We start from the raw sequence: 13,453 nt of genomic DNA, 5'->3' as shown, positions 1-13,453 counted from the left end.
CAGGCGTTATCAAGAGCTGATTAGTCAAATTCAAGAGAAAGACATGATCATAAAGAGACTTGAAGGACAACTGGAGAATCAGGTAAAGAAAAGTCCTCACAGTGAGGAAGAAATGGTCATATGTGTCCATTAAACTCTCACTTAAGGACTCATAGAAATGTTGTTCAAAACGGCCCTCTTTATCTGCAGAACTTCATTCGAGCTCAAGAGGCAAAGATAATTGAAGAAAAAGCTGCCAAAATCAAAGACTGGGTCACATTTAAGTTACGAGAGGTGAGTTGAAACATGGAAGTACGGTGGATCAAAAAAACATTAGAGCGTGTCATCTACATTTCTCATTTCTTTTTTGTGTCTTGTAGATGGAAACGGAGAACCAGCAGTTGAAGAAGGCAAACCTGAAGCAGACCGAGCAGATCCTCATACTGCAAGACAAGCTTCAGAGTAAACATACTGTAGTTTCGTTCCTGTTTTCTTTCCTTTTACCATTTGCTTTTGCTTATGTTTGTATATATCTCACTGTCTTTCTGTCAGCTCTTCTCGAGAGGCCCATGTCTCCAGCGGTGGATGCCCATCTGGTCCCCTCCAGCCCACTCCACCCTCCCAGCTGCCCCGGGACACCGCCTGCCCAGGAGGAGGGCTGGAGATTGACAGGGTCCATAGCCAACTGTAGAGGTACATCATCATCATCATCATCATCTACCTCAGCATGGTTTGAAGTTTTGTTAGAGCTTTGCGGATTCCATTTTTTTTCAGGTTTATTTATGGATCAGTCTTAAAATATTGCTTTATTGTGTAAAACAGTTGATTTATTTAAAGCTGCAGTCCGTAACTTTTTTTGGTTAAAAATTATCCAAAATCAATATTTGAGCAAGTACATAACCAGCCAGTGTTCAAAACTATTGCCTTACTTTAGCCTGATTCTCAACGGTTATCTTATAATAATGTTTACTAATTTGAGTTGTAGGGGTAGGTTTTCGCGGGAAAATTGAGCATGGCGCTGCGTCATTACGTCACTTCTGTAAACATAAAGAAGTTGTCCCGGCTACTAGGCTATCGCATGTGAGGATGCTGCAGGTGGCAGATCGTTAGCCTTTTCTCACAGCAGCTAGAATAATTAAATGTCAAAAAATAATTTTGGTGGTGGATTGTAATCCAGAAAGAATTTTATGAAACACGTGAATTAAATTAAATTATATTCCTGTTTTAAATGTGCTTCTGATTACAGATAGCCTGGGATTACACAAAATTTGTATTTTAAAGACAACCAGTTCGAAGGGAGCATAGTTTGCTTTTTGGGTTAAAATTATTTCATTGTATGAAATTCGAATGGCATGACAATTAGAGATTAGACTGTACAGAAATGTAAATCTACACACACACTATACTCATAGTCACGCAATGCTGATATTGTTAATATTAATAATCTGAGAATAAAGTATAACAATAATAATAATTTGCACGGTTTGATGTGAAATGAGCTAATCAATCGTTAGATTAAATCACCATTGGTAGCACGATTTATTGTAATGCTTTTTTCCTCAGTTGGTCAGAACAAACGTGGCAGACTTGTTACTTACTTACTCAGATGACAATATCCGGTGAAAATTCTTATTTGGGTCATATATTCCAAGATGTAGGCTAGAATCTGTGATTACTAAGTATAGGATTCACACCGGTGCAGTGACTGAATGCCACAAATACTCCTCAAAACATTAGATACATAATAATAGAGTACAACCCAGGCAAGGAAGATAATTCCGCAAGTAACTGCAATTCCAGGTTTTCAAACAGAGATGGCGACAAAGAGGCAAAACTTACGGACTGCAGCTTTAAAGTGACTTAATTTTACATTTTGTATTGTTTTAAAGTCCACTTATTAAGTCAGATATGGTTTATTGTAGCGGCCATTTCCTGCCTTCAGCTTTAACCAGTTTTTGATACTGTACATTTAAGATTTCTCTTCTTTCTTCTCCTCTTTTATGATTTGTATTGTTATTTTGATATTGTACTCAGTTTTAGCATCAATGCTATGCCAATTATTAAAAAAAATGTGCAGTTTCCATAAATGGTTTAGGTCAACTGTGTTATTAGTATTCACATGGTACATCAAGATTTTGATCAAAATAATTGTTAAATAATGTTAGAATGAACAAAACATATTAGTGATGCACCAGCATTATTATTGAAAGCTGCCTCTTGATATTTTAGCTGAACAAATTTTACACATTGCTACTGTAGCATCATTTTTGGTCATTGTGACGTGCATCTACACTGCTGACATGTTTACTTGTTGTAGTTTATTGTGCACTTATTAAACATCACTGTTTCCATTGATGATTTTGGCCTGCCAGAATTATTTTTTCTGAAACCAAAAGTGCATTTTTTTCGTGTCTTTTCTTTTTCGGCCCAATATTTTCAATTGCCTAAATTTTGGGGCATCACTAAAACATATAATAATAAAATATTAAATCATTTAAAAAAATTGTTCAGCTTTTAAGTACACTTTTTGGATGTTTCACATATGTGTTTATATCTGTTGCAAATTGCAGATAGCAAAAGGAAAATCATGGAGGGTTGTGATTCCGCTTTTCATAGTGCATCTTTACTTCCCACATTACAAGACAAAGGAGACTCTCATAAGTCTAGTCAAGATGGCGTTGACACCACAACCTCGGTAAAGGAAAGCGCAGAGGGGGCGGAGCCTTCTTTTGGAGTGACGCACGAGAGAGCATTGGGAGGAGCCTCGGACAGAGATCACTCTTCTGATGAACTCAACAGCAAATTTCGTTCCCAGCGCCTTCGCTCTTCTTCCTCATCCTCTTGCTCGTCCTCCTCAGCATATGAGACGCCTGGTCCGGGTGGCTTTGACACGCCTACCCCCACTCCGACGAGCCCTCCTCTTGTGTCCCTCTCACCCCCATTAGTACGCCTCCCGCTGTCATGCCCCTTCCCTCTGCCTTTACCCTTGGGCACCAGCATGACCCTGCCCAAAGTTCGCACCCCTCTAACCCCTCGTGACAGCATCCAGCTTGTGAAGAAACACCACAGTCAGCCACAGCCCGGCATAGAGCGCCTTCATCAGATCAACGTAAGTATTGATATCGGAAACTGCACCTCTCCATCCTGCCACAGTCTGGTCCCCGGGACAGTTTCCACACATGGGCTAGAGGAGACGGACATTGATGAAGGGCCTCCAGAAAGCATGGAGGGTGTGGTGGAGGCGTCAGAGATGGAAACCCAGCCCACTGATGGAGGATTATTTAAAGGGTTGGCCAAGGAGTTTGAGATGATGGACCCAGAATCTCTTAAACCACCTACACCACCTCTGCACCGATTTCCCTCTTGGGTAAGACAGGAAAGAATACTATGGCTTGTGCCTCAAATTGTGTGACTTGTTGAGGACAGATCTGCTATCACAAGTTATCAAGTTGGTACAAGTGCCGATTGTAATGTAAATGAGCAGCTGGTGCATTTCTACTTTTTTTTTAGCATTATTAAACTTAGTTAAAATGTATACACAAAATAAATCACCACAAAAATATAACTTAAAATATATCACTTCCAGTTTGTTGTTTTAGTATTTATTTATTACTCATGACTGTTTTAAGTCAAATATTTAATACAATATTTAGTATTACATATTTTAGTATGCTGTTTGGACTATACACTATCATTTAAAAGTTGGTGGTTAGTAATATAATTAAGTAAAATTAATACTTTTATTTAGCAAGGGCGTGTTAAACTGATTGCAATGCAAATTGATTGAATACATTTAGAATGTTACTAAAGATTTCTATTTCAAATAAATCTTGTTCTTCTAAACTTACATCATAAAAATCATCATGGTTTTCACTAAAAGATTAAGCAGCATAACTGTTTTCAACATTGAGGATAATAAGAAATGTTTCTTGAACTCCAAATCAGCATATTAGAATAATTTCTGAAGCATCATGTGACACTGAAGACTGGAGTAATGGCTGCTGAAAAAAAGCTTTGCCATCACAGGAATAAATTGCATTACATGATATTAAATGGAAAACAGTAATTTAAAATTGTAATAATATTTCACAGAATTACTGTACTTGTAACTACAATATTACTTGGTCAGCAGAAGAGACTTTATAACATATATTACTTTATTAGTGATGAACTAATGGTGCAATCAAATCAAGTACCATTAAGTGTTAGTTCCAAACAGATTAGTAGTTACTCAGCAGTAGTGCAGCCCTACCCAGAATGCTTAGGGTGAGTTTATGGGGCTCTTTTGATTTGGGCTAGCAAGCAACCACCTGACTGCATAGCAACACATAAAAGAACACTCAGAAAACCATTCGAAATATTTAGCAACCACTCAGCAACACCCTGGCAACCACCCACATCACCCTAGCACTACATTGGCAAATTTTGTATGATAAATAAACATCACTGTTTTCATGTTTCTGTGTGTGTTTTTCAGGAGAGCCGGATTTATGCGGTAGCTAAGTCAGGAATGAGAGTCTCAGAGGCCTGTCTTGGAGCCAAGACTATTGGGAGAGGTCAGTCAACCAATCAGTAACAATCACGGATCACTCAGTATATGTCCGTCACCAGCAACTTGCTGGCAGTTCACGCAACTTACTTTTATAATGCCTCCTTAAGTAATTATAATCAGCAGGACAATTACTGGAAATTCATCGGACAGCAAGTCAGTAAGGGTCAGTAAGATTTTTTTTTTTTTCAATGAATACGCCAAGACTATTGGGAGAGGTCAGTCAACCAATCAGTAACAATCACAGATCACTCAGTATATGTCCGTCACCAGCAACTTGCTGGCAGTTCACGCAACTTACTTTTATAATGCCTCCTTAAGTAATTATAATCAGCAGGACAATTACTGGAAATTCATCGGACAGCAAGTCAGTAAGGGTCAGTAAGATTTTTTTTTTTTTCAATGAATAAATTTTTTTTATTCTGCAAGGATGCATTAAATTAATTAAAATTAACAGTAAAGACATTTTAAAATTTAGCAGGATTTCTGTTTCGAATAAATTCTTTTCAACATTGATAATAACAAGAAATCGGCATATTAGGATTAAAGAAAACCAGCATATTAGAATGATTTTTCAAGGATCATGTAACACTGAAGACTGGAGTAATGGCTGCTGAGAATTCAGCTTTGTTATCACAGGAATAAATTGCATTTTGAATAATAGAAAACAGTTATTTTAAAATGTAATAATAGTTCCTCTTCAGGAACTCGAGCTGCGTCGGAAGACGCTTAGGGAACGCCCTTCAGCGTGACCGGCTCTGAACCTCATGTGTAATCAGACCAATAGATGGGCGAGACATCACGGGCGGGTGACGTAGTGACCAGGAAGCTATAAAAGCACGTGTGGTGAGACCAGCGTCAGCTTTCTGTCATTCAGCAAGCGCTCTGTGTGTGTGTGTCAGTCTGATATCTGTTTGTGAGTCTTATAATGAACAGCATCAATGGAGAGTGGAGCTTGTGCAGTCGGCTCTCGAGAAAGAAAGAAAAAAAGAAGCCCGCTGTTAAGCGCTCGCTCTCCGAGGAGTGTGTCCGTGCCTGTGATCTTGCGATTGCAGTCCCGCTGCTGCTGAGGCACGGCGGCGACTGAGTTCGTGGGAATCGCATATGATCTGGTGGACGGGTTGGAGACGGCTCGTCCTATCTCCACCCGTGTTCCCTAGATCTAGAGCTCGTTCTCGAGGCTGGAAGCCCACACTGCGGTTCTTCCCCCTCTGAGTGAGAGCTTGCTGATGCGGCCATCTTTTTCTGAAGAGATTGATGTTGTTGGTGTGACTGAGTCGCTCGTGCGCTGCCGAGGCAACACGTATATTACATCATTCGATTTCGATGTGAATCTTACTCACCAGACCGTATTTACCCCTCTGGTTGTTGACTGCATTTAATTCTGAGGAATAAAATGAAGTATTTTTCTGACTATGAGAAGTTAGATACACAGGGGCACTTGGGGAAAAAATAAATAAATAAATTTTCTCGAGTGAGAGCACGTGTTTACCTCTCTTCCTCTGAGGAGGTTGAGGCGGTCAGCAGTAGGGCTGAACGCTTTTGGAAAATAATCGAATTGCGTTTATTTTACCAATATTGCGATTGCGATTTAAAATGCAATTATTTTTTAAAGCTCTTTATGTTCTGTATTATTCAACAAAGACAAGCTATAAATCATTGTATAGTATGAACAACACAATATTAGATTGATTAAACATTAATGTTCTTTTCTGTAGGCCAGGCCTATATGTTACCGTGTAAGTGTGTAATAATTATGACTACATAAAGCACTGACAAATAAGCCTGGTGTAAACATTAATATGAAAGTCAGTAACAAATCACACAAACTAAAGTAGATTGCAGAAATATAAAAACAAATCTGTTGCTTTACCACACTACTTTATGTAATTCAAAGTCACTGTAATAAACATATGTAAACATGTGGACTGCACTTTTATCTCTTGCACTTGCACTGCCTGTTAACTTTAGACCAGTGGTTCTCAAACTTTTTTAGTCACACCACCCTTTAAACCTATAAAAAAATCTGGCTCCTCCCCCATTTCCCGATCCCCATCTCACCTCAGAGTACCACATAATTTCACTAAACATTATGAAAAATTAATGCTTATTTAATTTTAAAAAACCTACAGGGAAAAAAGCACCAGCATCACTTGAAACATTGAAAAATAGCATAGAGAGAATAACTGTTATTATTATTATTCTCTCTCTGTTATTTATTTATTTTTTGTGGGGGTTTTTGCGGGTCTCCCGCGAGCGCCACTCTCAGTTACCGCCCGGCAACGTAGTGGTGCTAAGAGGCTCGCCACCTCCGTGGAAGTCTCTAGAGCAGCAGGTTCGGTTGTTCCCTGCCGGTTCGCCATTACAGGGCACCGAGCTGGCTGCTCGCATTACACCAGAGATCAGTCTCGAGAGACTGATTCCCTTAGTAGACTTTTTGGCAGCGTGGAAACTACTGCCAAATGTGTCCTGCACACTGTAGAGAGGGGCTACAGAATCCAGTTTGGTTCTCCTCCGCCTCGTTTCAACGGGATTTGGCCCACGCTGGTGGGCCACGAGCAGGCTCTGGTCATGGAACAAGAAGTAGTCATTCTTTTGAGGAAGGAGGCCTTCGAGGTGGTCCCTCCTCATGCGAGGCAGTCTGGGTTCTACATCCGGTACTTCATAGTTCCGAAGAAGGTCCTGACGCCACTGGCACAGGACTTATGAGGGCAGTCCCCTCTGGGGTGCAGCGGGTTACACCACATTACACGGTGTCCGTCTCGCCTCAGTGCCCTCAGGAGATCGGCTGCTAACCCTGCCGGAGTTACAGGGCACAGCGGTCTCCCGCGAGCGCCACTCTCAGTCACCGCCCGGCAACGTAGCGGGGCTAAGAGGCTCGCCACCTCCGCGGAGGTCTTTAGAGCAGCAGGTTACAGGGCACCGAGCTGGCTGCTCGCATTACACTGATTCCCTTAGTAGACTTTTTGGCAGCGTGGAAACTACTGCCAAATGTGTCTTAGTGGGTCCTGCACACTGTAGAGAGAGGCTACAGAATCCAGTTTGGTTCTCCCCCGCCTTGTTTCAACGGAATTACGCCCACGCTGGTGGGCCGCAAGCAGGCTCTGGTCATGGAACAAGAAGTAGTTACTCTTTTGATGAAGGAGGCCATCGAGGTGGTCACTCCTCATGCGAGGCAGTCCGGGTTCTACAGCCGGTACTTCATAGTTCCGAAGAGGGATGGTGGGGTTGTGTCCCATTTTAGATCTACGTCATTTGAACCGTGGGCCGAGGCCCGGGGAATCAATGCTTCACCCCAGGGTGGTGAAGCAGATATGGAGAGTTTTTGGCCAGGCCCAGGTGTACCTGTTTGCGACTCATAGGACATCGCACTGTCCCCTCTGGTTCTCTCTGAGTCATCCAGCTTCACTGGGGCTGGATGCCACGCCTTTCCCCCGATCGCTCTGCTCCCGGGAGTTCTGGAGAGAGTGCACCGGGACGGGGTCCATCTTCTGCTAGTAGCCCCGTTCTGGCCGGGCAGAGTATGGTTCTCGGACCTGATTTCTCTCCTCGACGGCGCTCCATGGGAGATTCCTGTCAGGAGAGATCTCCTCTCACAGGCGGAGGGTACGATCATGCACCCCCGCCCGGAGCTGTGGAAGTTGTGGGTGTGGCCCCTGGTGGGGCACAACTCATAGCTTCCGGTCTCTCAACCGAGGTTGTTGAGACCATTCTCCAATCCAGAGCTCCTTCAACGAGGAAACCGTACGCCTCGAAGTGGAGGTTTTTCACTTGTTGGTGCGGAGACCGCCAGCTCGACCCAGTTAACTGCCCGGTTGGTACAGTGCTGGAGTTCTTGCAGGCCTGTTTCTCCGCAGGGTTGACCCACTCCACCCTGAAGGTCTACGTGGTGGCTATTGCGGCCTACCACGGCCATCTTGGTGGCCAGTTAGTGGGCAGACACCCCCTAGTTACACGTTTCCTCCGCGGTGCACTGAGGCCTCCGGTACGATCTCGGGTCCCCACGTGGGACCTGGCTGTGGTGCTAGAGGCTCTCTGTAGGCCTCCCTTCGAGCCTATTGAGGAGATCTCGGATCGCCACCTTACTATCAAAACTACCTTCCTCTGGCGATATCTTCTCTCAAGAGAGTTGGGGATTTGCAGGCCCTTTCAGTGGCCCCGTCTTATCAAGACTTTGTGCCCGGTCTGGCCAAAGCGTTTCTGTTCCCTCGAGCGGGGTATGTTCCTAAGGTCCCCTCCTCTACACCACGGCCTGTCGTGCTCCAGGCCCTCAGTCCTCGTCCCTTAGGGGATCCAGACCAGCAGAAGCTTAACTGTATGTGTCCAGTGCAAGCACTGGACGCATACATCCACAGAGCTGCGGTGGATAGTAGATGCCATTTCTATTTCCTATCAGTCTTTTGATCTCCCTTTGCCTCTTGGGGTCAAGGCTCACTCTAATAGAAGTGTGGTTCGTCAGGTTCTATGACCTAGACATGCGAGCCACTCCTGGCTCCTCTGTTCTCGCGCCTTAGCTGTGCACGCTTCCACACTAGGCGAGATTGGAAAGTCTGGAGGCATGGGCATTCTCGTTCCCTAAGCATCTTCCGATGCAGCTCAAGTTCCTGAAGAGGAACGTCTCAGGTTATGTATGTAACCATGGTTCCTCGAAGGAACGAGACACTGCGTCTCAGAGCCATACTTTCGGCATCTCTGCCAGCGCTTGCTTCATTCCTAGAAGCTGACGCTGGTCTCACCGCACATGCTTTTATAGCTTCCTGGTCACTACATCACCCGCCCGTGACGTCTCGCCCATCTATTGGTCTGATTACACATGAGGTTCAGAGCCGGTCACGCTGAAGGGCATTCCCTAAGCGTCTTCCGACGCAGCGTCTCGTTCCTTCGAGGAACCATGGTTACATACGTAACCTGAGACGTTTACCCTGTATTTTTGATCGAGTAAGTGCAGACTAATTTAAAAAACATTTAAATTTTACAGACCCTGAACGTTTGAATGGGTAAAAAAGGAATTAATCCTGTAAATGGAATGGGCTTATGAAATTATATTGAAGTGCCTACCCAGGCCCTATGAATTTTTACAACTTTGCAGAGTTTATGTAAGAGCCCATGTGTTGTTCCTTTGTTTCTCCAGTATCCACCCAAACTCAGCACTCAACAACTGGCCCCTTCACTCACCTCATTTATAAGAACATCAGTGTGCCTGTGTACTCCACACTTAAAGGGGTAAGATTACATCAACAATATGAGACTTAACTAATTCTTAGCTTGCAAGTGTCAAGCTAACTTGTTGTTTTACATATCAAGGACTGAGAGAAGTCTTTAAAGTAATACAAAATGTACTTGTCTTTCTCATCCTTGCTACAATGTGCTTCTGCCCTTTCAGAAAGCAACTCAGATCAGCAGTGTCCCTCTGCCAGATGATGACTCTGGGTCAGAAGACGACAGCAGCTCATTGGCCAGCCTGCACACATCCACACTGGTGCCAGATAAGAAGGGCAGTACTCCAGGCAGCCAAATATGAATAGTTAATTATAACTAGTTATGGTTAATTATTCATATTTCCCCATGAGCTGATTCGCTACACTACTCTAGGGCTTTCAGTGTCTTTTTATTTCACTTTTTTTTAACCATTTTATGTAATTAACTAGTTTATTTAACTGTAATTTAAGTGTGTAAATATTGTTTTTAAAAATAAAAAAAAAACAGTTGAAATTCTCAAAGATCCAGGTTCATCTCTTGGACATGTCTTTTGTCCCGCAGGTGTGTCTATGTCCTCCATCAGTTCAGAGAGTGACTATGCCATTCCTCCGGATGCATATTCACTGGAGAGTGACTGCTCAGAGCCTGAGCACAAGGTGCAACGCACCTCGTCTTACTCATGCGAGAGTGTCGGACCGGTACGTCTCTGAGCTCCTCATTTGAGCCACCTCTATATTTGTCTTCTCATCTACATTATCATTCAAAAATGTAGGGTCTGTAAGATGTTTTTTAAAGAAATTCCTTGTGCTCACAAAGGCTGCATTTAATTGATTAAAATACGGAGAAAAACAGCAACATTGGTAAATACTAGTGCTGGGCAATGATTACATTTTTTAATCGTGATTAATCACATGATTTTCTGCGATTAATTGCATTGTTATGCACAAAATTCACTAATGAATTCAAAAGTAACATATTTTTTCATTTAAAACTAATGCTATATGAATACAAATGCAATAACATTTGGTTTGCAAACACTTTAAACAAATAAGGTGCTTTTTACAGTAGTATTCCTTTTACATAGCAGCAGTTAAAATATTTATTGTAAATCTCAACTTATTACAACTAACATTAATGTAATCAAATTAAATATAAAACCAAAGCTATTTGCCACTGCCAGGGCATTAACTTTTTATAAAAAATATTTTATAGTTTGTTATAGAAAAACGTCTCAGGTTACGTATGTAACCATGGTTCCTCGAGGGAACGAGACGCTGCGTCGGAGGACGCTAAGGGAACGCCCTTCAGCGTGACTGGCTCTGAACCTCGTGTGTAATCAGACCAATAGATGGGCGAGACATCACGGGCGGGTGATGTAATGACCAGGAAGCTATAAAAGCACGTGCGGTGAGACCAGCGTCAGCTTCCAGGAATGAAGCAAGCGCTGGCAGAGATGCCAAAAGTATGGCCCCAAGACGCAGCGTCTCGTTCCCTCGAGGAACCATGGTTACATACATAACCTGAGACGTTCCTCTTCAGGAACTCGAGCTGCATCGGAGGACGCAAAGGAAACGAGAATGCCCACACCACCAGACTTTCAAAACTCGCCTAGTGTGGAAGCGTGCACTGCTAAGGCGCGAGAACAGAGGAGCCAGGAGTGGCTCGCATGTCTGGACCATCCTGCAGCGTCGCAGATGTCCTGCATTGAGACACCTGCCAAGAAGGCCTTAGAGACCGCCACACTTCTCGTAGAGTGAGCCTTGACCCCAAGAGGCGAAGGGAGATCAGAGGACTCATAAGAAATAGAAATAGCATCTGTTATCCACCGACTGAGGGTCTGTTTCGTAGCAGGAAGACCTCTCTTAGGGGGACCATTGCATACAAGCAGTTGGTCCGCCCTTCTCCACAAGACAGCTCTGTGGACGTATGCGTCCAATGCTCGCACTGGACACATACAGTTTAGCTTCTGCTGGTCTGGATCCCCGAAGGGAGGAGGACGGAAGGCCTCGAGTACGACAGGCCGTAGTGTAGAGGAGGGGACCTTAGGAACATAACCCGCTCGAGGGAACAGAAACGCTTTGGCCAGACCGGGCGCAAAGTCAAGATAAGACGGGGCCACTGAAAGGGCCTGCAGATCCCCAACTCTCTTGAGAGAAGATATCGCCAGAAGGATTTGATAGTTTTGATAGTAAGGTGGCGATCAGAGATCTCCTCAATAGGCTCGAAGGGAGGCCTACAGAGAGCCTCTAGCACCACAGCCAGGTCCCATGTGGGGACCCGAGATTGTACCAGAGGCCTCAGCCTCAGTGCACCGCAGAGGAAACGTGTAACTAGGGGGTGTCTGCCCACTGACTGGCCACCAAGAGGGGCGTTGTAGGCCACAATAGCCGCCACATAAACATTCAGGGTGGAGTGGGTCAACCCTGCGGAGAAACGGGCCTGCAAGAACTCCAGCACTGTACCAACCGGGCAGTTAACTGGGTCGAGCTGGCAGTATTCGCACCAAGAAGTGAAAAGTTTCCACTTCAAGGTGTACAGTTTCCTCATTGAGGGAGCTCTGGATTGGAGAATGGTCTCAACAACCTCGATTGAGAGACCGGAAGCTATGAGTTGTGCCCCTTCAGGGGCCATCCCCACAACTTCCACAGCTCGTGGCGGGGGTGGATGATCGTACCCTCCGCCTGTGAGAGGAGATCTGTCCTGGCGGGAATCTCCCGTGGAGCGCCGTCGAGGAGAGAAATCAGGTCCGAGAACCATACTCGGCCTGGCCAAAACGGGGCTACTAGCAGAAGACGGACCCCGGCCCGGCGCACTCTCTCCAGAACTCCCGGGAGCAGAGCGATCGGGGGAAAGGCATACAGACGAAGCCTCGGCCACGTTTGTACCATGGCATCCAGCCCCAGTGGAGTAGACCTCCCTGGTGGTTGATGTAAGAGACCACCGTTTTGTTGTCGGTGCGCACAACACATGGTGACCTCTTAGGTCTGGGAGGAAGTATCTTAGTGCATGAAGCACGGCCAGCATCTCCAGACAGTTGATGTGCCATGTGAGATGGCGACCACTCCACAGACTGCGGGCAGGGTGGCCACTCATGACCGCTCCCCAACTGGTGAGGGACGTGTCCGTCGCTAGCGTTACGCGGCGACAAGGAGCTCCCAGCACCGGGCCCTGAGGCAAGAACCAAGGTTTCCTCCACATGTCCAAGGCACGTAGGCATCGCTGCATGACCTTGAACATGCGAAGCGGGTTTCCCCTCGGGGAGAACCCCCTGCTCTTGAGCCACCACTGTAGGGGCCTCATGTACAGCAGGCCAATAGGTATCACGTTGGACGCAGCTGCCATCAGACCCAGCATTCTCTGAAACTGCTTGACAGTGAATGACCGGCCTTCTCTGACTCTCGCGACTGCGGTAAGGATCGACGCTATCCGAGCAGGGGACATACGTGCCTGCATCGTGGTCGAATCCCACACCACGCCTAAGTAAGTGGTCCTCTGTAATGGAGAAAGCACACTCTTCTTGGCGTTTAGTCTTAAACCCAGCTCTCTCATGTGGGCGAGAACGACATCTCGATGTCGAACCACCATCTGCTCTGACTGAGCTAAAATCAACCAATCGTCGATATAGTTTTATTATGTGGATGCCCTGGCAAGGCCGAAAGGAATAACACGATATTGGTACGCTTTGCCCCCGAAAGCAAACCTCAGGAACTTCCTGTGAGTGGGAAG

General features: G+C 44.9%; 1 protein-coding gene across 1 annotated transcript in view; it reads left to right on the top strand.

The window, feature by feature from the left end:
- Positions 1-13,453, top strand: part of LOC107600837 (pleckstrin homology domain-containing family H member 1-like) — a 71,923-nt gene that overhangs the window by 28,991 nt on the left and 29,479 nt on the right. The window contains exons 5-13 of the mRNA XM_016292810.1: positions 4-82; positions 190-273; positions 360-441; positions 532-672; positions 2,550-3,346; positions 4,457-4,535; positions 9,660-9,751; positions 9,912-10,035; positions 10,289-10,425. Of these exons, the coding sequence (XP_016148296.1) occupies positions 4-82; positions 190-273; positions 360-441; positions 532-672; positions 2,550-3,346; positions 4,457-4,535; positions 9,660-9,751; positions 9,912-10,035; positions 10,289-10,425 (1,615 nt within the window). The remainder of the gene's footprint in view (positions 1-3; positions 83-189; positions 274-359; positions 442-531; positions 673-2,549; positions 3,347-4,456; positions 4,536-9,659; positions 9,752-9,911; positions 10,036-10,288; positions 10,426-13,453) is intronic.

This window comes from Sinocyclocheilus grahami, unplaced genomic scaffold (assembly GCF_001515645.1).
Source record: "Sinocyclocheilus grahami isolate Dianchi unplaced genomic scaffold, SAMN03320097.WGS_v1.1 scaffold293.1, whole genome shotgun sequence".
NCBI classification, from domain to species: Eukaryota; Metazoa; Chordata; class Actinopteri; order Cypriniformes; family Cyprinidae; genus Sinocyclocheilus; species Sinocyclocheilus grahami.
This window is presented reverse-complemented; position numbering and strand designations above follow the sequence as displayed.